We start from the raw sequence: 27,679 nt of genomic DNA on the forward strand, positions 1-27,679 counted from the left end.
AACCGGAGACTTATCAAGCCAGCAGTTTATTCCATCACTGCTAACAAGCCTAAACTAGGAACTTTGCAATTACTGTATGTATTTGATTCCTTTAACCAATATTAACTAACTCTTTCTTTCTTCCTTTCAATAAATCTTTAGATTTTAGATACTAAAGGATTGGCATCAATGTGATTTTTGGATAAGATCTGAGTTACGTATTGACCTGGGTGTGTGGCTGGTCCTTTGGGATCAAAAGAACCTATTATTTGATGAGACTGGTTATAAAGAACCACTCAGCTCAGAATCCAGTGTTTTTTGGTGGGGATATAAGAACTGGAATGCACAAGGAAAGGGCTTTTCTGACTTCTTGTTAGCCAGTTTGGTGAAACAGGAGTTTACTTTTGTTGCTGGTTTGGTATATCTTATGGAAGAATAACCACCAGTTTTGGGTTGTGTTTGACTTATTTCTCAGCAGTTCGTCCTGAAATTGGCACTCTCAGTTGTGGCCCACTGAGGCATGGCTACAGGTGGTATTATTATTACATAGGAAGTCTGTAGAACAGGGGTCGGCAACCTTTCAGAAGTGGTGTGCCGAGTCTTCATTTATTCACTCTAATTTAAGGTTTCGCATGCCAGTAATACATTTTAACGTTTTTAGAAGGTCTCTTTCCATAAGTCTATAAAATATAATGAATCTATTGTTGTATGTAAAGTAAATAAGGTTTTTAAAATGTTTAAGAAGCTTCATTTAAAATTAAATTAAAATGCAGAACCCCCAGACTGGTGGCAAGGACCCGGGCAGTGTGAGTGCCACTGAAAACCAGCTCGCGTGCTGCCTTTGGCACACGTGCCATAGGTTGCCTACCCCTGCTGTAGAATAATTTTCTAAACACCATTTTAGTTGATCCCACACATATAATATTTCTTCATCTGTTGACTTCTTTTTTTATTCCGTACTATTTTTTTTTTAAATCTTACTATTTGTATGCAGTAGCACCTGGAGGCCTCAACTGTGATTTGGGCCCTGTCGTGCTGGCACTGTACCAACACATAATTAGAAATGGTACCTACCCTAAAGAGCTTACATTCTAAATAGACAGAACAGATGGGGAAGGGAGGATTACAGGTAGAGAAACGAGGCACAAAGATTATGTGGCTCACTCAAGTTTGTACAGGGAGCCTGCAGCACAGCTAGGGATTCAACTCCGATCAAGTCCCAGACCAGTCTCCCTCTCTGGATAAGGCCATTTTTCTTTATCTTCTTTCTTTCCCCCATTTATGTAGTTCACTTGCAGTGACATCCAGTGATGTTAGTGATGCTAGTGTAAAGGCTTTCCCTAGTGTAGAAGCTCTCCAGGGGTGTTTGGATCTAGCTTTTTTCAGGCTTGTCTCTAGTTTTTTGTGTTTGTAATATACAGCTGTTTCTGTAAATGTGGGAGTGAGTTTCTTGACTGCACATTTTAGCCACATCTGACAGCTCCACTTCTGTTTCTGATGTTCACAGCAATACCTACCATAATGGGGCAGAAAGCAATACCTGAAATTGTCCCTCCTCCAGAATGCTTTTGAGTGTTGACTTTTTCATCCAAAAGCCATGAAGGCACCAATCCAACTTCACTGCTGTCTCTCTCTGCAGGAGTATGTGCCCTATCTTGCCTATGTTTTTCTAGGGGATTTTTAAAGTATAAAACTTCTTCAAGGAGGAAGGATAATCTGGAGAGCAAACATTACACCCATTAATATTTTGGTATGGGTTAGTTGGCTTCATCAGAAATTAAACTTGTAGCAGAGCCAGTCAGTTGCTTGGTAGCTGAGCAGTCCATAGGAGTCAAAGATATTTAATTGCCGTTTCCCCACCTACTTTGTAATAACTGTGACAGGATCATAAAATATGCAACAAGATTAAACAGCACTCTGAATACTTTGTTGCTTTCTTTATTTAAAGGAGCTTGGATATGAAGAAACTTTGGCTGTGCCTCTAGTAGCAAGAGTGCTGCTATTTTCTGCTTGAGGAGCAGTAAATGCAAGGGCAGGGCATTGAGTTTTACCATCACATTGACAGTTGTTTTCCACAGCATCAATTAGAAATGAATCTGTGGCTGATGCGAGAGACTAAAGCTGGAAAAAGCCACGTAATGCAACTTCCCCATTAGCCATCCCCACAGGGCCGTCTGTAAATGATTAGTTTGGCAAGTTTAAAATATCTCCTCTTCCCACTCCTACAAGCCATGACATAAGCACTGCTCCACTAAAGCGAGCTGACTATGGGTATGTCTTTCCTGCAAAATTAATACCAGTGATTGTCACCCAGCTCTGAGCACCTGGTCTAGCCTAGCCAGGGTGTAAGCATCCACACCGCAAAGCCCTACCTGAGTTATTGCATCTTCACTGGTGTTGCACTCACCCATATGTATCGTTAGGACTTCTGGGGGCACATCCCATGTTTTTTGTGCTGCGGTAAGCTGAGCGGCTCTGACAGGTTCTTTCCCAGTGAGTTGTGAGAGGACTTGTCTGTCCCTCTGGGCTCATAGGGATTAGCGAGAGGAGGAGAAGGAGGGCAGGTGTTGGAGGACTATCAGCACTCCAGTGATTTTAGTCTTCACTACAAAGTGAGTGGGTGGGTTATTAGCCCGAGAGAGCGGAATCCAGGTTCTAATCCACACACCCCAGCTAGCCCAGGCTGAAAGCACCACTAAACTTGGATGAGTGGGTTTTGTGTGTGGGTTAGGAGCTGCACCTGAGTAAAAGTCTGAGATGACTGCAGTGAAGACCTACTTTGTGAGGTCTGAACTCTCTAACCCTGCAAAAGACAAAATTACGATTCAGATCTATCTATGAATTTTTGGTAGAGTGGCTCAAACCACAAAATTTGGATCTGTGTCCAGATTTCAAATACCCATTTCTGTGCTGTTGGGATTGTGTATTTGTGCAGGGCTATCTGTGATCTTGCTGTGCTATAGCTTTCTACACAGCTCTCACAAAACCTTCGCTGTACAAATGAAGTGTCAGTGTTATGAAACACATCACCACCACCATCACCTGCACCTTTCTGTTTAATCTGTAGAGGTCCTGGGTCTAGTCACCTATTTTTCTTTTCCTCTTTCTAGGAGTATCCACAGATTCCCTTTCACTTATTTAGGATGGGGTCCATTATCATGATTTACCATTTCACTCCCGTGAACGTGATTTGCTGGAGTATCTGAGAGAAGATTCCTCAGCCAGTATTGCCAACCCCAAGTACGTCAAATTAATGCATCAGGCCCCCAAAACCATGAGATTGGCTTTAAAATCTCGTGATTTTTAAGCCAAAGCAATAAATGTGGGCTCTCTCTTATTTACCTTGTCAGTTGCTCAAAAAGCCTCCATCCACATTTATATTTTCCAGATTCTTTCCACAACCATGAGGGCTAGAACTTGTTTTAAAATGAAAGCTGAGATTCTTCTAGATAGAATCACATTACTTCAGGTGCTTAGACAAAACCATCAAATATCACAAAATTTGGGATGAAATCACTAATCTTATTTGTTCGTATAATTGAATACTAATATGCTGACAATTTGGAGACTCCATTTTACCAAGGTGGCAGATGAATTAAGCACAGAATCCCACTGCCATGTTACAAATATGAAACATTGAAAAGCAGAGTTGCTTTAAGAAGGATTGTTAGCTCATTGAACGATGCTGCAAGAGTCCATTCCTGCCTTTGCCCTCATCTGCTCCCTTGTGGTCAAGTGAAATGTTGCTGGTTGGAGTTCAGTGAAATGTTCTTATTTAACAGACTTAGTTGGAGGTTATTTATAATTTAATTCCTATGTCAGTTTGGATGAATTCCGATAGATTGATGCTGTCCTGCAAAGACACTTGTGTCATTGTCTCTCCTCTGTCAGAGATACACCACCAAATGGTGAGACACCATCTAATGGGGGGAAAAAATAGGAGCTTGGAACTGCCAAAAAGCTCTCTGTCCTCATTGGTCAGCAGCATGCCACTTGTGTGCATCTGAAATCAATCAGCATTAGTCTAATACCTTGGATGGCTGCCTGCTGCATGTCTAGGTGCAGCAGTATCACTTACACAGATTCAAAGGACATTGTGCAGGGTCTAAAAATATGTAAAGCCCACTAACCAATTGTTTTGAGTAAACTTCTTCAAGATGATGAATCATCCCACATGACTTTCTGAAACAGAGACTCTTTGGGGACTGTGGTGAAAGGACAGGCTGCTTGTTTAAAAATTCAACATGGATTTTTTAAATGCTTATGGTGGTAACAACTTTCTCATGGATGTCTATGCTTTTTTAGACCTGGTGAAAGCATCTACAGCTGATTGCCAGTTTTCTGGGTCACCTGGTCACCTCAAAAACCCACTTTTTCAGCTTTTCACTGTTTTGATGGAGGACAAAGTCGCTGGGCTGAACCCAGAAGAGAGGGAGAACCTTGGTTCCCCAACCTGCACCAGGAAAAGAGCTTTAAAAAGCCCTTCTGATGCAAGGAGCAGTGAGCCTGGGGTGGGGGCTGAAGACCCGGAATAAGCTAATTGGACTTTGTGGATTTATTACTATCCAGAAGGGGTGGGGACTGAAATGACCTGGCTGATGGGCTGAGTCATGCGAAGGGGCAAACCACTGCAGGGTCGGAGTGGCTGTCAATGGGGTGCCAGAGTTGAAGAGGCTGCAGTAAAACACCCAGCCAAAAATGTACACATCAACCAGTGGGTGACCCTTCACACGAGAACAATAAAGGAAACAATAAGAGTTGTTTCTTCATATGAGCTTACAGAACAACACAGGACTCTCCAAACCACAACAAAGTTCAGGTATAGAAAACAATGACTGTAGAGTTCTCACAAACCCAGAACGCTTTCTTCAGCCTGGCCTTGCCAAGTACCAACCACTCACTGAAAGTGGAGGGAAAGAGATCTACTTTTCCGGGTCTTCCCATCCCCATGACCAGTAAATCACCAGTTTCTTATGGGGTGGAGGGGGACGGCGGGGAAAGAGAGAGAAACATCCTGCACCAGTATTAATGTAGTACACTCTACAGGACTTTGAATAATCTTCATAGTGATGGTCAATAAATTAGGTTCCATATTTTTTGTGGATGGTGAAATGGCTGTTTCTGAGGAATAGAGAAACACAAGCTGTTTATCACTAGGACACTCTGGTTTCATTGTTTTTCCCCCCTAAAATGCAAAGTAGGGACATCAAACCCCTGTGTTCAGTTAAAATAGGGGCTGGTCCACACTAAGAAGCGGGGTCGAACTAGGGTACGCAAATTCAGCTACGTGAATAGCGTAGCTGAATTCGAAGTACCCTAGTTCGAACTACTCACCCGTCCAGACGCCGCGGAATTGAAGTCCGCGGCTCCAAGGTCGACTCTGCCACCGCCGTTTGCAGTGGTGGAGTACCGGAGTCGACCGCGGCGCTTCCGGAGTTCGAACTATCGCGTCCAGATTAGACGCAATAGTTCGAACTCCGAGAAGTCGAACTCACCGCGTCGACCTGGCTGGTAAGTGTAGACTAGCCCTAAAAGAATTGCTTGCTGAAGCAGCCTCCATGTTCCCTCTGATTAATGGTGGGAATAAAGGAATAAGGAGTTGTCAGGCAGGGCAGAGTTCCTGTTGGGTATAAGTTAACAGCCCGGGGAAAGAAGAATTGACACTAATTCTCAATTCAGCAGAGTTTGAGTTTGAGATTTTCTTCTCAGCCTTCAGAATATTAAGGATAAACAGTGCAGATGTTGCCTTATTTTTAGTCTTTTATTATTTACAAGGATGTCTTTGATCCATAAACCAGTGTCTACTTTTTTATTTAGAGTCTGCACATGAAGTGGTTTCTTGCAGAGATGGAAAATGGCTAGGATTCTGAATAAATGTTCTTGAGATTCATGCCTCCAGACTTTTACAGGTCTCGCTAGAATGCTGGCATCATGAGAATTTTCATAATGTTCAGTGTTGCTAACAGCATTTTCCATTTAGATGAAAAAGTCCTGAGGGTGGAATGCTTAAAAATACAATGAGACGTCTGGGCTCTGTTTCATGAAATAAAGCTGAGGTCATCTCTTGATTTTTCTGCAGCAAGTCAAGTATGTGGAAAGGTGTGTATGGAGAACTGCCAGCTCAAAGTGGAAAGGTCCTAAATTATGTTCTGGCAGTGGCAGGGGGCTCATTTGAGGTCATGTATGGGGCAATTAGAAAGGAAATCCCTTCTGAAGTTAGAAGGACATGGTCAGCTTTGTAAACGTTGTGATAGAAGGTGACATTCTCCCTATTTCAAAGGCCTGCTCAAAGCCTCAGCATCACTCCAGTCCCTCTGAGCCCACAGTTTAAATAAAGGAGAGAAAATATAAAGCAAAAGAAGCAGTTTAACATATTATGCTTACACTTGTCATAAGAAAAACTAGATAAGACATTCTCTTAGTTACAGGGGAAAAAAGGAATGTTTAAGAGCGTCACAGCAGCCCCTCCTGCAATCCCTCCTCTCTGTCTGCTCTGGGTCTGCCTGTCAGCATTGCACTGCTGTCCAGAGGTGCATTTCCTTTTATCTCTCAGCCAGTATTAGCAAATCCCATTCCCTGCTCAGAATCCAGGGCAGCTAACCTAGCTTTCCAAACCTGTTTTCTCCAGCTCCATACACACAATAGGGGAAAAGATGCATGATTCACCCTGTAGAAGATAGCCCACTGAGGAGAGGATGACTCTCTAATTATGATTAATAAGCACCTTTCAAAGGCTTAATGATGGTTCAGATATCACCTTTCACAGACCAGGTTGCCTGGTTGTATCTATTGTCTGTCTATTGTATCAGGGCCTTGTTAAACTCATGAAGCAATCAGGTAATGGGAATACGCTATTTGATGGTCTTTCCTGGCTATAACTTCAATTGTATAATTTGAATTTGGGGTTTTTGAATGGTGCTGGGATATCAGCTCCCACCTATGAAACCTTCCCATGATTTACTAATGCAGCTAACCCAAACTGATGATACAGGCCTGAAAACCTGAAGCAAAGCACTGAGGCTAGAAGACCAAGTTATGCAAGTCATTGGCTCTGTAAGAATGTGCAGTGTGAAATTAAATGTGGTTAGTAAAAAATTGGCACTTCCTGGTGGAATGCTCAGTGAGATATCTTAGAAGGACTTATGGGAGCTGACCTTGAAATTGCTTATTCTTCTTTAGTAATGATTTCAATGCCTGTACTTACTGGTGGGGGAGGGCAGAATTAAAAAATAAATAAACCAGGGTCTTTTTAATCTTCATTTAAGGTTTTCTGTCCTTGTTTAATGGGGGTCTTTGGTTCTGCCCTGTGTTGGCACTTTACTGGCATGATGGGCTACCATGCCACTTAGTGGCTGCTATATGAATAGAATATGTCCCATCTGGTTTTTACATCAAAATGAAATCAGATAATGAGGGATTGTTGAGCCAGGCCACTCAAAGTAAAATCACTAGCATTAAGCCACAGAGGCTAATCTACACACGCTTCTGGAAAAGATTTAGAAAAAAGCTTTTATTCTGTTGGTTCTTGATGTTTTGCCCCCCAGGCTGTCTCAGACTCTGGAAATGGGAGTACACATAGTCTGAGAGGGAATTAATGATATAATCTGTCTGACGAGTGAACAAAATGGCTAAATGAAATGTCGTTAGTCTTGGCCATATCTGTGACAACAAATGGATGTGAGTATAAATATTAGGCCTCTTGGTCAGCTGGACACCAGTGACAAAGGGATGAGTCGACAAATTTTAAATTCTGACACACCGAGCTCAAATTGTTTCTTGCAAAGCTCAGACAGGTTCCTTTCTCTCAGCTTTTTAAATTCATGACAGAAATTTGTTTTTCAGCCTGAGGCTGATCACTCTTTGCAGTTCTCAAGTTGGTAGATAAATAAAAGTTGGAATTATTCTTGCTGATAGTTTAGTAGAAACAGGAAATCTGGAAGGCTAGAAAATAATCTTTGTAGTCTAATCTTCAAGGGAGGAGGCTAAAACCTGAGCTAGCAACACAGTAACATTTGAGTAGGGTTAGTATGCAAGGAAGTCATGATTTTTTATCAGATTGTATTAGTGCAGGGGTTGGCAACCTTTCAGAAGTGGTGTGCCGAGTCTTCATTTATTCACTCTAATTTAAGGTTTCGTGTGCCAGTAATACATTTTAACGTCTTTAGAAAGTCTCGTTCTATAAGTCTATAATATATAACTAAACTATTGTTGTATGTAAAATAAATAAGGTTTTTAAAATGTTTAAGAAGCTTCATTTAAAATTCAGTTAAAAAGCAGAGCCCCCCCGGACCAGTCGCCAGGATCTGGGCAGTGTGAGTGCCACTGAAAATCAGCTCGCGTGCCGCCTTTGGCACCTGTGCCATAGGTTGCCTACCCCTGTATTAGTGTGTAAGAAATAACATGATTTCTACTTCTATGGCCACAGCTTATGCTCAATTCCTTTTATTCATATCTGTATTGTACCTTTGGGGGATGAAACCCATACTCCATGGTGTACTGGACTGCTTAGGGGATTGCAAAAGGGGATATAAACCTTTCTCTCTTAGGTCACTGACTTACATTCCATTCAAATTACTAGTGACCAAACCCTTTTACCACAGGAGGACTGTTCAGTGGCTTATGTGAAATGAGTTTTGTGGTCTGAATTAATTTCCTTCTGAATGTGGGCACACAACACTTGAAAACAAACAAAATCCACATTAAATATCACTGGCACACTTGAGGACATTTGCAGCAGAGAGGGGAAGTATGGAATGTAAGTTGGTGACTCTCCTGTTCCCCCTAGAGTTGTAGATTGAGGCACCTGGGGGAGAGACAAGGTGGGGGGAACTTGTAATGTCCTAGCAGAGGCCATTGGTCTCCTGTCAGTCTAGCACCTTTCATGAGCCATAACTCAGGCTTCATTTCCAAAAGAGACTAGTGATTTTTACTTCCTCAGTTTTGGGTGGCCAACTTGTGACACCATAAATGGGCCTGATTTTCAGAAAGCGTTGAGTGCTCCTTCTCTGACATTCAGGCCTTTTCTTAGGATGCCTTAAACTGAGTGCTGCAAGATCGAGTTGCCCAAACCTCTAGTCACTGTTTAAAAACTACATTCTTTAATCTTTTTTTTTTTAAACCTAAAAGGAAATTGCTTCCCTTTTACCAATCACGTCAAATGTTTGTCATTTAGTTTTTAAATAAGCTTTGATATGCCACTACGTTTGTATGGCTGCAGGGGTGGCTCCAGGCCCCAGCACGCCAAGTGCATGCTTGGGGCGGCAAGCCGCGGGGGGCGCTCTGCTGGCGCTGCGAGGGCGGCAGGCAGGCTGCCTCCGGCAGTTTGCCTGCGGAGGGTCCGCTGGTCCCGTGGCTTTGGCAGACGCCTGCGGGAGGTCCACCGAAGCCGCGGGACCAGCGAACCCTCCGCAGGCAAACTGCCGGAGGCAGCCTGCCTGCCAGCTTGGGGCGGCAAAATCCCTAGAGTCGCCCCTGTATGGCTGCATATCAGAACGTTTGCAACTTGATTGGACTTCAGGGGCTGAAATTATAAATATGCGGAATGAGCTGGTTGTGACTGTTCCTACAGAGGATACAAAGACTGAATTTCAATCACTGTGCCTTGCAGAGGGAATTGACTAAGATAGCAGTGATTGTTATTAGCATTTATTGTGTGTGTGAGCATAATAGGTCTCTGATGTGAGTCAGTGCAAAATACTATTAAAATAGTATTTTTATATAAATAGATATTTTAATGAGGTCATTGGTTCTGCCCTGCTCCAATCTTCATAAAATATGATGTGAGCTGTAGCTCAAAGAGAGGAAGCTGGAAACTTAATTACTGCCAGTCTGGAAAGGCTTAAGTGACAGGAAAATGGATTTAAAAGACTTGAAACAAGGGAAATAACAAAAGCAAAGAGAAGAGGAATTATGTATGGTAGAAGAAATAAATGCTTTAGTGTAAGTATGCTTGAGGTTTGAGCTACAATCCTTTTTACGTGTGCAGAGTGTATTTGAACCGTCTGCAGGAGTGCCTCTGGCATTTTGAAAACAATGTGTCTCTTAAAGATAAAATAATTTTTTTCTCTGAAATCTGTCCCCTTTTAGTAATGTATCAAACACACTTGTTGCTAGTAATAGATCCTGCAGAATGAGAGGGCACTTGAAAAACCATGGCCTGTGTTTGCAAGCCATGCACATTCTGCCCATCTGAAAGATGAGTGTTGCTAGGTGGTTTTAAGTGAGTGTAATGCTAATGAAGGAGCTGCGTACACAGAAATCCTCTGTTCACAGAAAAATAGATAGAATGCAGGCAGCTGCAAAGTAATTCAGTCTTCTCTTCATGCCCCCTGAATATTTAGCCTCTCTGCTACAATGAGCAGCAAGGGGATAGCAGTGATTAGTGGTGGTTTTTGTGATGTGGGCACCTCTCCATGTGAAGCTGAAATGGGACCACAATTCCTTTTGTACTTAGGCCTTGCCTGCACTAATATGTTACACTGGAGTAATTTAAACCAATATAATTGTACTGGTGCAAAAGGCTGTGTGGATAGTCTTATTTCGGTTTAAGAGCAGCGTATTTCAGTTTCAGCTGACTAGGAACAGATTTAGCTCCAAAATAAGCCACTCTTATGCCTTGTCTACAGAGGAAAGTTGTACTCATTTTAACTTAAAGCATGAATCTAAATTAGGGCTGTCGATTAATTGCGGTTAACTCGTGCAGTTAACTAAAAAAAACCTAATAGTGATTTAAAAAAATTAATCATGATTAATTGCAGTTTTAATCACACTGTTAAACAATAGAATACCAACTGAAATGTATTCAATATTTTTGGATGTTTTTCTACATTTTCAAATAAATTGATTTCAATACAACACAGAATACAAGGTGTATAGTGCTGTGATACAGCATGGCCAGAGGGCAGCAGGAGAGTGATAGATGGGAGATATGTAAAGCCCCAGGATGATGGGAGCCTTATTCCCTGTAGAGGGAAGAGAGGCTGCTACAGTTTAATTAGAGCACCTGAAGCCAATTAAGCCAATTAGAGCACTTGAAGCCAGTCACCTGATCTCCTCCCCACCCCCCCACTTCAATGAGACAGTTGAAGGAGTTGAAGCAGAGTGGTTTGGTGTTGGAGCAGAGAGCAGTTTGGAGGAAAGCGGAAGAGAGTTTGGAAAAGTGCTGTGGCGGGCCAGAAGACCAAGACCGTAGGTAAAGGGAAACCTGGTTTGTACGGAGCAGAGGGACGCCACAGACAAAGGGTTGGGAGAAACCTTGCCCAAGCAGAGAGAGGGCAGGAAGCCCCACAAGCTGAAGGGCTAGAGAGGGAAGTAGCCCAGGGGAAGGAATCACTAGTTCAAGTGGTTTGCCACTATCCCTAGGGCCCCTGAGCTGGGACCTGGAGTAGAGGTGGGCCTGGGTCCCTCCCTCTCCACTCCCCTTCTCTGGGATACTAGTGGGACAGTTATTACCCCAGATCAGGGGTGAGAAATGGCACCCTGAACACCCCTACAAGAAGAGAAAGTGTGGGACCCATCATAGTAGTGCTGGCAATTTGCCACAGTACTTACTTTATTTTTTATTACAAATATTTCTACTGTAAAAATGATAAAAGAAATAATATTTTTCTATTTACCTCATACAAGTACTATAGTGCAATCTCTTTATTGTGAAAGTGCAACTTACAAATGTAGATTGTTTGTTTGTTATATAACTGCACTCAAAAACAAAACAATGAAAAACTGTAGCGCGTACAAGGCTACTCAATTCTCCTTCTTGTTCAGCCAATTGCTCAGACAAACAAAATTGTTTACATTTACAGGAGATAATGCTGTCCACTTCTTATTTACAATGTCACCTGAAACTAGGAACAGGTATTTGCATGGCACTTCTGTAGCTGGCATTGCAAAGTATTTATGTGCCAGATGTGTTAAACATTCGTATGCCCCTTCATGCTTCGGCCACCATTCCAGAGGACATGCTTCCATGCTAATGATGCTCATTTAAAGAAATGTGTTAATTTAATCTTGGAGGAGAATTGTATGCCTTCTGCCCTGTTTTACCCGCATTCTGCCATATTTCATGTTATAGCAGTCTCTGATAATGACCCACCACATGCTGTTCGTTTTAAGAACACTTTCATTGCAGATTTGACAAAATGCAAAGAAGGTACCAATGTGAGATTTCTAAAGATAGCTACAGCACTCAACCCAAGGTTTAAGAATCTGAAGTGCTTTCCAAAATCTGATCAGGACAGCGTGTGGAGCATGCTTTCAGATGTCTTAAAAGAGCAACACTCCAATGTGGAAACTACAGCACCCGAACCATCAAAAAAGAAAATCAACCTTCTGTTGGCAGCATCTGACTCAGATGATGAAAATGAACATGCATCAGTCCGCACTGCTTTGGATTGTTATTGAGCAGAACCCATCATCAGCATGGACACATGTCCTCTGGAATGGTGGTTGAAGCATGAAGGGAAATATTAATCTTTAATGCATCTGTCATGTAAATACCTTGCAACGCCGGCTACAAACAGTGCCATGCGAATGTCAGTTCTCACTTTCAGGTGACATTGTAAACAAGAAGCAGGCAGTATTATTTCCAGGAAATGAAAACAAATTTATTTGTCTGAGCAATTGGCTGAACAAGAAGTAGGACTGAATGGACCTGTTGGCTCTTAAGTTTTACATTTGTTTTATTTTTGAATGCAGTTATTTTTTGTACATAATTCTACATTTTAAAGTTCATCTTTCATGATAAAGAGTACAGTACTTGCATTAGGTGAATTGAAAAATACTATTTCTTTTGTTTTTTACAGTGCAAATATTTGTAATAAAAAATAAACTGAGCACTGTACACTTTTTGTATTCTATTGTAATTTGAAATCAATATATTTGAAAATATTTAAATGGTATTCTATTATTGTTTAACAGCACGATTAATCATGCAATTAATTTTTTTAATTGCTTGACAGCCCTAAATTTTTATTTTTTTTGCTTTTGAATGAATTTGAACCAGAAACCTACCAGACCAGGCAACTGTCATGGTCAGTTGCTTGTTCTATCCAGTGCCGCTGGGATTTTGATTGTGTTTTTGAAAGCTCTATCCCACCCTTGAAAGTAATTTTTACATGGGAATGAGGCTGTTTAGGGTACCAGAGGGTGCAAAGATACTTAGCAGGGGATTTTTAGATTGACAAGCCATATCTACACTGTGTCAGTATAGCTGCAACATTGCAGCTGTGCCACTAGCACGTAGTGTAGATGCCTCCTACATCGACGGAAGGGGTTTTGCCATTTATGTAGTTAATCTGCCTTTCTGAGATGCTTCCATCAACCTAGCCACATCTATACTGGGTTAGATTGACCTAACTATGGTGCTCATGGCTTGACATTTTTCATGGCCCCTAGTGACCTAACTAAGTCAACCTAATTTTTAAGTGTAGACCAGGCATCCTGTCTCTTAGCTGCCTCCAAACTGCGAGTTCCTTGCATGGGGATTGCAACTGTGTTTTTCCCCAGGAATTGAAATTAGGGGGGGGGTATTCGATTATATGGGGGTGAGGGTGATGGCTGACGCGGGGTAAGACCAGGAGGGTGAAGGTCGGCTGTATGGCACGATAGTAAAAACTGAAATGTTTTGCGACCATTTTATTAGATTTCACTCATCTTTTAAAATCCTGACACAAATTAAAGTTGGCTACTCAAGCCTACTATGAAGCACTACATCTACACCCTTCTTGGTTTCTTGTAATTTTGCTCAACTCTGTTAATGAACTTCTTGAATGCAGTGCATTGATCTTTGGTGGCTTCTCGTGTGTCTGGTACTTCCAGTCTTTCATAATATGCTCATGATCAGGCAGAAGGCAATTCCTTTCAGAACACAAAATTCTGTTCAGTGAGGAAAGACTGTGGCTGTTGTGACTGGGAGTAGCAAGAGATGAATTCTTACTTCTTTCATCCCAGGAAACTGAACACAAAGTTTGGGTTTAACCACTAGTGATGATGAGGGCTACATTTTAGTCACGGGTATTTTTAGTAAATTGATGGACAGGTCATGGACAGTAAACAAAAATTCACAGCCCATGACCTGTCTATGACTTGTACTATATACCCCTGACTAAATCTTGGGGGGGGAGAGGAGAGGGAAGGCCAGGAAAGCCAGAAGGGTGCCGCTGGGGGTGGGTTTGGGGGCAGACGGCAGGGTTGGCAGGCTCCCTACCTGGCTCCGTGCCTCCTGGAAAGTGGCAACATCCCTCTCCCTCAGATCCTAGGTGGAGGTGTGGACAGGCAGCTCTGTGCGATGTCTCTGTACCGAGTGCCAGCTCCATAGCTCCTTATTGGCCAGGAGCCATGGCCGATGGGAGCTGCAGGGCTGGTGCCTGCAGGCTGAGGCAGCATGCAGAAACCTCTGGCTGCGCCTCCGCCTAGGAGCTGAGGGATATTGCTGCTTCCAGGGAGCCCTCCCCCCCGCGGTAAGTGCTGCCCAGAGCCCTCACCCCATCCCGTGCCCCAGCCCTGAGCCCCTTCCCACACCCAAATTCCTGCTGCTGTGGGGGCCGGGGGCACCTGGGCCCAAGACTGCCTCATGCGGCCCCCAGACCAGCCACACTGGCCACTGCAGAAGTTACAGAGGTCCCAGAAAGTCACAGAATCTGTGACTTCCATGACCTCCATGACAAACTCGCAGCATTAGTGATGATAAAGAAGTCGAAGTCAAATCTTCATTTGTTTGTCATATGATACATCACTCAGTGTTCAAATTCTCTGTGTCCTGATCACATAGCAGCCCCACTGCTGGTAGTACCGCACTCCACTCAACTGTCGGTGTTTTATACAACATGCATCTGTAAAAGTTACATAGAGGTTGAGTAGAATCGAGAAGTTGCTGTTTTCGATCTGTGAGAATCAAGTCTGTGTACTTTTTCAGCTGGCTTAAACACTGCTTGTCCTCTGCACTTAAGGATTCAATATAAGCGCCTTGAGTAGTCAGCTTCTGAACTGAAGTCTTTGCTTCTTCCAGTATGTTTTCAATGGATAGCTCTCTGATTGATCCAAGCATAGCTTCTATTGCTGGACAAAGATCTACTACTATTGTAGCAGATGCCTGTATGGCATTGTTTAATGACCCAAGTGGTTTCAACAATAGACTTATTTGAGACAGAATGGTGATAGTCTTCTCTGAACTTAGTAACAAATGTAGTTCATCAGCCTCACTACTTAGATCTGTCCCATCTTGGGGGTTTCCTTCCAAAGCCAATAATAAAGGTTGCAATAATTTTAAGACAGCCAAGGATCGCTCATGAGAAAGCCAGTGGGTTTTCCCAGGTCAGACTTCTTTGAACTTCAGTCCCAGTGTATCTATTTTTTTCCAAGACATTTAGTCCTTTTGGATTCTTGCTGGAAAAAAAAAAGTATAACAAAGACATTACATTTATGGCTTTTTAAATGTCTTTTTTGAAGATTCTGCAGCTCGTACTAGTGCTAGTTAGGGTAGATAGCCTCTGCAATAGGTATAGGAGAGATTAGGGTTATACTTTTCCCTGAGCAAAGCCAAGTAGCCATCTCTTCGGGGTTGAATTTATAAGCATTTAACTCTAAGATGTCACAGATGCAGCCGATGTGTCTTCTATAACCTGAATATCTAGAAATGCATCTAATGGCCTACCACTGACATCAAGATAATGTACGCAATGACTTAATACTTGATGTCCATTTGCATTGGTGCATTCATCGGCCATGTATGCACATTTTCTGAATGTGGTGAGAGTTCTTCGCTTTTTCAACTGCTGAGTCTTTCACTGTTGCGCTGCATGCTTCCAACCACTCAGTTGAGTTTCTTGCAGAAAAATAGTGAGAATTTGGTCAGAACCAGTGTCCAACTTCAGGATTAACAAGTGACAATGTACTTAACATTGGCCTCCAGTTTGTAGTATCTCTTGCTTAAATAGAAAGTATGATATGACAGCCATGTTGTTTGCATAAACTGTGTTTTCTCGCCAGCATTCTTAATAGCCACATTAAGTATTTCTAAAATTGGCTTTGACAGTGATTGGTTGATAAAGTTTTCTGCATGCCGATGCAGTCCAGAGGCGTAGTGTTTTGCAGCCTTTTCACATAGGTTGTCAGCATTGGTTTGCTGATCAGTCTGGCAAACCGCTTTTACGATATACATCCTTGGTACACCTGCATCTTGAATACTGAGTGCAGTTCTGGTCACCTCATCTCAAAAAAGATATATTGGAGTTGGGAAAGGTACAGAGAAGGGCAACTAAAATGATTAGGGGTATGGAACAACTCTGTGAGGAGAGATTTAAAAGACTAGCACTTTTCAGCTTGGAAAAGAGCCAACTAACGGGGGATATGATAGATGTCTATAAAATCTTGACTGATGTGGAGAAAGTGAATAAGGAAGTGTTATTTACTCCTCATAACACAGGAACTAGGGGTCACCCAATGACATTAATAGGCAGCAGGATTAAAACAAATAAAAGAAGTACTTCTTCACACAACATAGTTAACCTATGGAACTTTTTGCCAGGGGATGTTGTGAAGGCCAAGACTATAACAGGGTTCAAAAAAAGAACTAGATAAATTCATGGAGAATAGGTCCATCACTGGCTATTAGCAGGATGGGCAGGGATGCAACTCCATGCTCTGAGTGTCCCTAGCCTCTGTTGGCCAGAAGCTCGGAGTGGACGACAAGAGATGGATCACTCAATGATTGCCTGTTCTGTTCTTTCCCTTTGAAGCACCTGGCACTGGCCACTGTCAGAAGACAGGATACTGGGCTAGATGGACCATTGGTCTGACCCAGTATGACCGTTCTTATGTAAAAAGTAATTTATAATATAATAAAAATGTTTAGTACAGAAACTCCCCAAGATAGTGATCTCTTGAGATAGTGACAATGAGATAATGACCTTGGCAAATAATGCATTTAAAAAATATTGGCCTACTAGGAAATGTATATTTATATTAGTTTCCCAGTCACAAATATAGTATTCTGGAGCAAAGTCACTAAAACATAGTCCAACAAACAATTTTTCCTTTTACGTGCCCCTCCCTTCTCCTTCCACCACATCCCGCTCAGAGTTGTTGTCCTTGGTCAGTGGAGACCCAGAATTCAGAGGTGCTTTCATGACATAGCTGGGTCGACCTAGCTTTCTAGCGTAGACCTGGCCTAAGTCTCACAACCTCCTATAAGGTAAGTGATTTGGTAACAGAGCTGGGAATAGAACCCAGGAATTCTGATTTCTTGTCCCTTGCTTTGACCAGTAAGCTACACTGACTTAGTAAATAAAGGGTCCAGTTATTAAAAAAAATTATATCCTTATCAAGGGCAGTACTGACAGCAGAGCTTTAAGTTATAGGAGCTCAATAGCTTCCTGCAGTACTAATCTGTGCCATGCTTGCTTTTAGTAAAATAAAGTTATATAAAAATAAAAGAAAGATTGATGATGTTCTTGTGGCAGTATACCAGGAAATCTCTCTTTGTTAAGTGTGAAATACATGGAAGGGAGAACTGCACTTTGTACAGTGAAATAAAATATGCTGGGAAACAGGATAAGCATTAGTCTGGGGCCAGACAAACTTGTACAGGGAATCCTACCAGACCACACAAGCGGAGGATGGTTAGGTCATGTAAGTACTTTGGTGGAAAACTTCTGAGGAGCAAGGAGGTGCAGCAGGAAATGGTGATGGTCATTGAGATGTGGCACTCTTCTCTGAGAAAATGTGGGAACCATGCCTCCGCTCAAGGGTGCTGAGTGTCTAGAGGTGTTGGATGAGATATAGAACTTAGGTCCTGACTGTTCTAGCTTAGGTGAGATAACCAGAAATCTTCTCTTCCCTTGTATGTGTGTGTTGCATGGCCTTTTCCCCTCCATTATTTCCTTCCTGTGGTCACTCAGGAAAAAAAAAAAAAGAGGCTAATTTGACTAAAAATTCAAGTTTCTGGTGAATGCTCTTCAACAAGATGTCATTACACTACAAAAATCCTTTGGAAAATTGCTTGAAAGGTTTTTCAGCTCCCCTAATTTTGTTTAGTCTGTTCAGGCCCAACCAAAAGATCTATGAGAGCAATCCTGCTATCCCTCGCCTCTCTTCCTTCCTACACTTTCTTTCTGTGTGTTTACCTGCTTGCTGCCTGCCCAGTTTAATTTCATCAATGGAACAGGGAATCTATGTACAAAGTGCAGACTGTGCACAAAGTAACAGCTGCTCCTGAATCCCTTCTTCTCCTGTATGGGGCTTATATGCCCCATCACAGCCAAAAAATCCAACATCTCCCACTGGAAGCTCACACTCAGATCAGGCACTCATCTCTTTTGGGGTGATTGATTATTCTGCAACCCTCTCTTCCTGTTCTTCGCATTCCCTCTGTTACCTTTTCTCTTCCTGCCACACTCCGTTACTTTAATCCTTACTTTCCATTTTTTTGCATATACTGTATGTCACTAATACACTATCCTCACTCCTGTCCTCTACAGCTGCTCAAATCAGTTGCCACGCTTCCTTTCTGAGCCATATGAACCTAGTATTTCCATTCCTCCTCCTGTCCAAGGGACATCAGAAAATAGCTGCTTCTGTAATTTTGTATTGGTTTTGGAGTTAAACACTGTAAAAAAAAAAACAAAAAAACCCAACAACACAGAGTAACAGACAATCCTTCCACAGAAGAGTGTACATTCTAAATAGACAAGGAGGAAAATGTGTGGGAGAAAGGGACAAAAGATTGGGAGCTAAGGCACAGAATTGTGAATCCACATCTCCTAAATTCCAGCCCAGTGCCTTAAAGCCCACCCTTCCCATAGTGTGGAGAGAAGGATATCCCACCTTCTTTACCCCCAATACACTGACCACTTCTCATCTAAAAGGGCCATGTGACTTTCCTAAGGGTGGGGGTGTTAAATCTGCTATCCTGGGCAAATTCATTAAGTCTACTCTTTCTACTTGGATACACTGAGCAGTTTCCTTTGTGATATTGTTGTTAAACAGCTGCCTATTTCACTCCAGCAGTGGGTAAGTAGTCCCTGCTAGTATTCCTGCCCTACCTCACAGAAGTGCTGTGAGGTTCAATTATTTGCAAAGTGCTTTGAGATCCTTTGTTGCTAGCCAAGGTGCTACAGGACCACAGTATACTTTTATTTCACTATACTTGTCTCAGTTCAGTTTCCCTTTTATTTACTTACAATACGTGAAGTTGTTTAAAGGTCGTGCTGCTGGAATTGTTCTTTGCCGCAGCATAGAGCACATTGATTTGCCAGCTTTCTAAGGGCTCCCTATGCCTGCTGTGAGCTTTCAATTTCCATAGTGATGTGCTTAGCAATCATTACCATGTGCAGGACTAATTTCACATTCTAGATACAGCAGCACTCAGTTTCACACTGACTTCTTATATAGTCTTCAGTTCTATTCAGTTGACTATCAGACAATAGAATAGAAAATAAATGTAGCCTTCTTTTTTCTTCCTAGTGCTTTCTGAAAGGAGACCAAATTGTGCCTGTCCTATTATTCAAGCTAGAGGATTTTTATGTAAACAAATTATGTTCTCCTCCTGCAGGTTCAGACAACTTGGGGATATATCTTCATGGCATGATTCTTATTGGGTGTTGCCCCTAGCTACCCTGCTGCCCACGTACACAAGACTTTTCACCCAAGTTTGGTGGTGCTTTCAACCCAGGTGAGCTGGCACAGTTGGGAGCATCGGTTAAAGCCCATGTCCCACTTTCACTTGGGCTGGTAACCTACCCACTTAAGAGTGAGGATGCAGGCTAAACTGTCCTGCATTCTCTGTCCCGCAGCGCTTTCCCACAATTCCCTCTGTGCCCAGAAGTTCTCCTACAATTCATTTGGAAAGAATCATAGTAGCTTAGTTTACTGCATCACTAAGAACCATGGAATGCCTCCCCAGAGGGAGTGCAGCATCCACGAGGACATGGTAACATGGGTAGGTCTTTGCAGGGTGGCTGCTCACTGGTTAACTCAGATGCTGATCATTTGGGCTAAGACATGCTCTTGATGACTAGCATAGAGAAGAACTCTTAATTTCAACAAGCCACTTGAGGCTACAAACTAAACCAAACCAGCCTATTAGTGGGACTTCTGTTTCTGCTGCCTAGGCACTTATCCTGCAAGGCACAGTGCAGTTGACACAATGATAGCATTCTACCATGCTCACTATTCAGATAGTCAATAATGATAACTGACAGATTATGACAACCTACCACTGCTTTGTGGACCAGCCATTAGAGGGGATGAGACACACTTTTGCCAGTGATTTCACAGCCATTTGCTGAGAACAGAGGAATGTTGAGACAAAAGCAATCTTGGGTTCCTTGCCTGGTTCTGAAAAGGAGTGTTCTCTAATGGGTCCCTCCTTCCCAAACCCAGTCCTGTCAGAATCTAAATATTTTGGTTTCTGGATTAAATATTTCAGTCTTCACCTGAAAACCTTTTAATTTTGAGGTATACAGTTTTCCAACAAAATATTCCACAAAAAGCAGATGAGATTTTTTTATGAAAAAAATCTCATTTAGTGAAAAAAACCTAGTTTTGTTCTAAAATACAGATTAGATGGTGTGACAAAGTTCTGTCCTTGTTTCCACAGGTCCCACGTTTCCTGGTGGATTTTGCTAGCCTCAGAGCCTCCCTGTGACCCTCCACGTAGCCCTTCTCTCTCTCTAGAGGCAAGGGTCACAGCTTACTGAGCCATTTTCCATCATAAGCCAGCAAGGGAGGTGAGGAGAAGCTACCCTCCCTTGCACAGTCTCTGTTGTCTCCCAGTCTCAGTGATTAATTGGGGAGGGGAGGGAGAAGCCCAGGCCCGCCCTCTACTCTGGGCTCCAGCTCAGGGGCCCTAATAGTAGCAGCTATGGTAGCTGACTTTTTGGAAATAGGACATGTACAATTCCCTGGGTCACTTCCCCACAGCAGCCCCCACTCAATATCTCCGTCACCATTACCTCAGGGCCTCCTTCCTTGCACCTGATATGGATTTGTACTGCTTAGTTCCTCCAACAGTGCAGCTCCCTCCTACAGCTCCTAATGCATGCACCTCACTGATTAACTGGGAGGCTTTTAACTAGTTCCAGCCAGCTCTTGATTGGCTTCAGGTGTCCTAATCAACCTAGCTATGTCCCAGGTGTCTTGATTAACCTGGAACAACTGCCATTTGGTTACCATGGTACCAGGGATTTGTTTAGCCTCAGGCTAACATACCTGTTCCTCGCTACTTTACTATAGCCATCTGGCCTTGCCCTCTGCTCAACACCATAGAGTTGGGCAACTTGGGACACCAGTGAAATCGACCAATTTTCTGTCTTTTTTTCAAAATTTTTGTCATCGTTTTTGCGAAAAAATGTTATACTTTTTTTGTCAAAGTTTTTGTTTTGTTTTTTGGGAATATTTAGAATAAATAGCCTTGATGACACATTTTGGCGCAGTTAATTGTATGGGGCAAGCCTTTGTTTAGAAGATGCAATTCAGGAGAATGAAGAGAGGCAAGGAGTTTAAAGATTGTAAAAAGTAGAACTCTGCCATTTAGAGAGAGGATTTTGCAGATATGACCCAACAGGAATAAGTAGCCCATGGATTAAAAACATTATACATATTGTTAGGTCTCATACATGAAAGCTCACATTTTTAGACTGGCAATCTTATCTCATGTAGAAGCTTTTTATTTGTACTCTATAAGAAACATCTGTGTGTACTGTGTGTCTACTAACTATTCATTGCTTAAACAGTTTATCTCTCTCTTCCTCACTTACAGACTATTTTAGAAAATAAATTTTAAATATGGGTCCAAATGACTCTGTCCCTTTTTAAATTGTGTTCTTATCTGTTAATTGTGTAAAATAATGCTACAGCTTTTTTTTTTTTTTGCCTCCTTCTGCAGTAATATCCTTCTAGCGTGGTGGCCATAGAGTGACTAGCTAACGCTCTGCTCCCACAGTTGCTATAATTTGTATTGAAAATTTTATGTGGTGTTTGGTTGGCTGTGATGTGGTAGGGAAAGAACAGAGGAAATTAGATTGCATTTGACATTCAGTTGTGTGACAATTTATATGAGCCAAAGAATAAACTACAAGAACAAACTATTTTCGAGGCAATTACACTGTCACTTTAAGATCCCCTATTGTTTATTTCCAGCAATAGCCAGTGCCATGTCCTCATAATATTGTTCAAGAGCAGATGCAGCTTTAAAACTATTTACAACTTCTATTCTGTGCAAAAAATGGAAGTGAATCTGGACTCTGTAGCATACGATTTCCTACGGGTTCATTCGAAGTGCTGGATTCCATCATGCATATTTTTATGAGAAGTAACAGGATATGAACTGCAATTTGTAGCATTTTAGTGTTGTGTTTTTGTTAGTTTTGCCTCTACATATTGTGGGAGTACAAAACCCCACACAAGGTTTGACACTGACTATTGTGTCACTGAAGTATGAAAATTGTTTCAAACTAACCTGCCTTTCTTCCCAAAAGAACCTAGGAGCTGTAGGAGCAGGTGCTCCTGTTTCTTCATTTGCATGCACAAAAGATTTTTAAAAGTATTTCTGTCTCCATATCTTTGTTATTGTAATGATCCAGAAGAAAACTCTAAAATCCTTATTGGAGAATTCAAGAGCTGGTTAACTTTGGCTCTGTTTTGTTTTATATAATAATAATATAATAAACACTGCCCTTTTTTGTGTCACCAGTATGCTTAGAACAGCCTCCCCTTCTCCTCACAGTTTAACCTAAGGAGATCATGTTTTCAAAATCATATACCGAGACACTTTTTTGTGGCAACATTTCATAAGTCACAGAATAGTCATATAAAAGACAAACTACTTTATTAAACTAAATGTATGATAGTGTCTCTTCTGAAACAAAAGCAACACATACATACATCTCAGAGTGGAGGTTTTCTGAGCAGTAACTTAGAGTTCTGGGCATTAACATTCGCTATGAGCAAAAAAAAAGCATTGATGTCTACTCAAAACCCATTATTCAACTTTTCACTTCCAATACTGTTCATCTCATTGAACGCTCATTCCACTGGACAGTGTTCCTGCTATAACACAAGCAAATTCTAGGGAGATGTTTATGGCGGGGTGGGAGGTTGAGACAAATCACCTGGCCACTGATTATGCGCAGCCAGACACCAGGGCAGTTAGAAGAGCGCAGCAGGACGCGCTGCGCATCAGAACGCGCTGCGCATCAGAGAAGCTTTGAAAACCAGTTTCATGACTGGCCAGGCTACAGTGTGAAAGTTCTGTTTGTTTCTCCTTGAAAACCCGTCCCCTTGGTTCACTCTACTTCCTTGTAAGCCAACCACCCTCCCCTCCCCACTTCGATCACCACTTGCAGAGGCAATAAAGTCATTGTTGTTTCAAATTCATGCATTCTTTATTAATTCGTCACACAAATGGGGAGATAACTGCCAAGGTAGCCCAGGTGGGGTGGGGGAGGAGGGAAGGAAAAGGCCACACTGCACTTCAAAACTTATTTATTGAATGCCAACTTTCTGTTGTGTGGGCAGTCCTCTGGGGTGGAGTGGTTGGGTGCCCGGAGGCCCCCCCACCGCGTTCTTGGGCATCTGGGTGAGGAGGCTATGGAACTTGGGGAGGAAGGCATTTGGTTACACAGGGGCTGCAGCAGCGGTCTGTGCTCCTGCTGCCTGTCCTGCACCTCAACAATACGCCGGAGAATATCAGTTTGATTCTCCAGTAGCCTGAGCATTGCTTCCTGCTTCCTTTCATCATGCTGACACCACCTATCATCTTGATCCCACCACCTTTCCTCTTGCTCCTGCCACCTGTCCTCTCGCGTGTCCCTCCTGTCCTCGCCTTCATTTTGTGCTGTCCTGCACTCTGACATTGTCTGCCTCCACACATTCTTTCAGTGTGGGAGGACTACATGAGCTTACAGAACATTTCATTGTGAGTGCATTTTTTTCGCCTTCTAATCTTTGCTAGCCTCTGGGATGGAGATGATACAGGGAGCATTGAAACATTTGCAGCTACGGGAGGAAAAAAAAGGGAGAGTAGTATTTATAAAGACACATTTTAGAGAACAATGGGTAGACTCTTTCACGGTGAACCAAGCTGTTAATATTACATAGCACATGTGCTTTCTTTACAAGGTCGCATTTTGCCTCTTATATTGAGGGCCTGCTGGTTTGGTGTGAGAGATCACACATGCAGGGCCAGCTGGCAACAGAATTTGGCTTGCAGGCAGACATGGTAAGCCACAGTCTTTTGGCTTCTTTAACCTTCATAACATGTGGGAATGGTTTCAAACAGCAGCGTCCTCATGTCCCATACCAAGCACCCATTGGGTTGGCCATTTAAAGGGAGGGGCTGCGGTTTTCAGGTTAACGTGAAGCAGAAACCCAACTAACACCCCCCTCACACACACACACCCTATTCTCTGGGATGATCGCTTCACCCCTCCCCCCCACCGTGTGGCGCACAGTGGGGATGATTTCTGTTCAGCCACAGGCAAACAGCCCAGCAGGAATGGCAACCTCTGAATGTCCCCTTAATAAAATTCCCCTATTTCAACTAGGTGACCATGAATGATATTACTCTCCTGAGGATAACATGGAGAGATAAAGAACGGATCTTGCTTGAATGCCAGCAAACACAGGGACCATACGCTGCCATGCTTTGTTGTGCAATGATTCCAGACTACGTGCTACTGGCCTGGCATGCTAATGGAGGATGGAATAAGTCTGCCCTCTCCAGAAACCTTTTGCAAAGGCTTTGGGAGTACATCCAGGAGAGCTTCATTGAGATGTCCCTGGACGATTTACGCTCCATCCCCATACATGTTAACAGACTTTTCCAGTAGCTGTACTGGCCGTGAATGCATCCCAAATCTTCAGGGCAAATTAATCATTAAACATGCTTGCTTTTAAACCATATACAATATTTACAAAGGTACACTCACCAGAGGTCCCTTCTCCGCCTTCTAGGTCTGGGAGCCGGCCTTCGGTGGGTTGGGAGGGTACTGGCTCCAGGATGATAAACAGTTCCTGGTTGTTGGGGAAAATGGCTTCTCCGCTTGCTTGCCATGCGCTATCTTCATCCTCCTCCTCTTCATCATCTTCCTCATCCTCCAAATCTGAATACCTGTTGCGTGAGAATCCATTGACGGAGTCCACACACAGGGCTGGAGTAGTTGTAGGAGAACCCCCTAGAATGGCATGCAGCTCATCATAGAAGCGGCATGTCTGGGGCTCTGACCTGGAGCAGCCGTTTGCCTCTCTGTTTTTTTGGTAGGCTTGCCTCAGCTCCTTAAGTTTCATGCGGCACTGCTGTAGGTCCCTGTTACAGCCTCTGTCCTTCATGCCCTTGGAGATTTTTTCAAATGTTTTGCCATTTTGTCTTTTAGAATGGAGTTCTGATAGCACGGATTCGTCTCCCCATACAGCGATCAGATCCAGTACCTCCCGTTCGGTCTATGCTGGAGCTCTTTTGCGATTCTGGGACTCCATGGTCACCTCTGCTGATGAGCTCTGCATGGTCACCTGTGCTGATCAGCTCGCCATGGTGGCCAAACAGGAAATGAAATTCAAAAGTTCGCGGGGCTTTTCCTGTTTACCTGGCCAGTGCATCTGAGTTGAGAGTGCTGTCCAGAGCGATCACAATGGAGCACTCTGGGATAGCTCCCAGAGGCCAATACCATCAAATTGCATCCACACTATCCCAAATTCGACCTAGCAGGGTCGATTTCAGCGCTAATCCCCTCGTCGGGGAGGAGAACAGAAATTGATTTTAAGAGCCCTTTAAGTCGACAAAAATGGCTCCGTCGTGTGGATGGGTGCAGGTTTAAATCGATCTTACGTTGCTAAATTTGACCTAAACTTGTAGTGTACACCAGGCTCAGTGAGAGTTTATGGGCCTATTACAGGAGTGGTAGGAGAGGTTCTGTGGCCTGCAGATCAGATGATCATGATGTTCCCTTCTGCCTATAACACCTACGAGTAAGTGCTGGTGTTTCCTCTCTAACTACATGATGTGACCAGATTCTCAAAATTGCTCTGCTCACACCTAGGCAACTAAATGAAGTGATCAAATATGCAAAAACTCCCATTGGAACTGTCTTTTTGTTCTGTGGTTGTACAGTGGGGTCCTGCTCCATGATTAGGGCCCCTAGGTGCTATAGTAATGCAAATAATTAATAACAAAAACAATGGGGGGTGCAGAACACTTTTTAAAATCTGGCCCTTTCATTTAGATGCCTAAATGGGAGTTGAGCTCTCTAGAAAGTTTAGCCCTTTATCACATTTTACCTGGCACACATACTTACCATTGACCTAAACAAAACTGAAGTTTGTCTCTACTCAGTGATTTGTTGTTTTCTCCTGAATATTGTACGCTGTGCTATTATCAGCATCTATACTCCACTACCAGGGTCCTTGTGCTGCGTTCTTAACATGCACAAAACTCCTGTTGATAGCAGGATTTTGTCCTTAATATTTATATATACGCTAATAAAAGAACATAAAATCTGATTCTTCAGTTAGGGCTGCTTCCCTTAGGAATGTAAGTGTGAGGGTGTAAAGCGTATGCTTTCTGCAATGTGAATTAATATCAGATTAATTTAAAATACAATCTTTTGGACTGTTTTTTTAATTGAAAACTAAATAGCTCTGATTTGTGCTTCCAGGGTTTCACAAAGATGTCTCCTGTTTTATCCATTTAAAAAGTCATTTGTCTACTGATTTTCTAGTAACCTGCCCATCCCATTGTGAGTTTCTTTAGACCAAAAAAGACAGCTCTTCTCCATGCTAGCAGGAAACAAACTGATCATGCTGTGAATTTGATTTCTAACTTGGCTGGTTGTGTTAAAATGCCAGCCATGATTTCTGGAGTTTGCTCTAGGGTTTTCTTTCTTTTTCTTTCTAATGCAGAAGTGTTGTTTATATTACTCTTTAAAAAAGTCTTGTGGTCGCTGACAGGGTTTGTTTGATATGGAAAATGCATTTTAATTCACTTGTTGATTTTTATAAAAACCAACCAAAAAACCCCTCTTTTAGTCTTATTGAAAATACAGTTGTTAATGTTTGTGGGTTAGAGAGAAGTTTGCTCAGCTAAGTAATATAGCTTAAAACAATTAAACAAAGTATAATGCTGAATTTGCTAATTTAGATAATTCTCTTGTCTTTGGTTCAGAAGCTTTGGGCTGGTTTTACTCTCTTGATTCTATATCTCTCTGCTTTTTAAAGGTACAGTTCTTATATTTATCACAGATTTTTTAAGGCCAAAAGGTACCATTAGGATCATCCAATCTGATCTCCTGTATATACCAGGCCATATAATTCACCAAGTGATTTGATCCTAAAACCCATAATTTCTGTTTTGAACTAGAGTATCTCTGTTAGAAAGATATTCACCTTAAAGTGATGCAGAATCCAGCATGTTCTCTATAAGCTGTTCCAGTGGATAATTACCCTCACTGATATAAAAACTGTCCTTATTTCTAGTTGGAATTTGTCTAGCATCTGCTTCAGCCTTCGGATGTTGTTATGCTTTTGTCTGCTAGATTAAAGACTCTCCTGTCAGAAATCTTCTCTCCGTGCAGATACTTATAGACTATGTTCAAGTCACCTCTCAACTTTCTCTTGGATAAACTTATAAATTGGGTTTCTTTATCCTTTCACTATAAGACAGAGTTTCCAGATTTGAATAATTCTTGTAGGTCTTTACTGAACCCTTTCCAAT

At 42.4% G+C, this 27,679-nt stretch overlaps 1 protein-coding gene across 1 annotated transcript in view; it reads right to left on the minus strand.

The window, feature by feature from the left end:
* Window positions 1–26,258, minus strand: part of GP9 (glycoprotein IX platelet) — a 46,555-nt gene extending 20,297 nt beyond the window's left edge. The window contains exons 1-2 of the mRNA XM_039481942.1: window positions 26,248–26,258; window positions 24,903–25,084 (exon numbers count right to left, since the gene is read on the minus strand). Of these exons, the coding sequence (XP_039337876.1) occupies window positions 24,903–25,084; window positions 26,248–26,258 (193 nt within the window). The remainder of the gene's footprint in view (window positions 1–24,902; window positions 25,085–26,247) is intronic.
* Window positions 26,259–27,679: the final 1,421 nt, after the last annotated feature.

Source organism: Mauremys reevesii, linkage group 7 (genome assembly GCF_016161935.1).
Source record: "Mauremys reevesii isolate NIE-2019 linkage group 7, ASM1616193v1, whole genome shotgun sequence".
NCBI lineage: Eukaryota > Metazoa > Chordata > Testudines > Geoemydidae > Mauremys > Mauremys reevesii.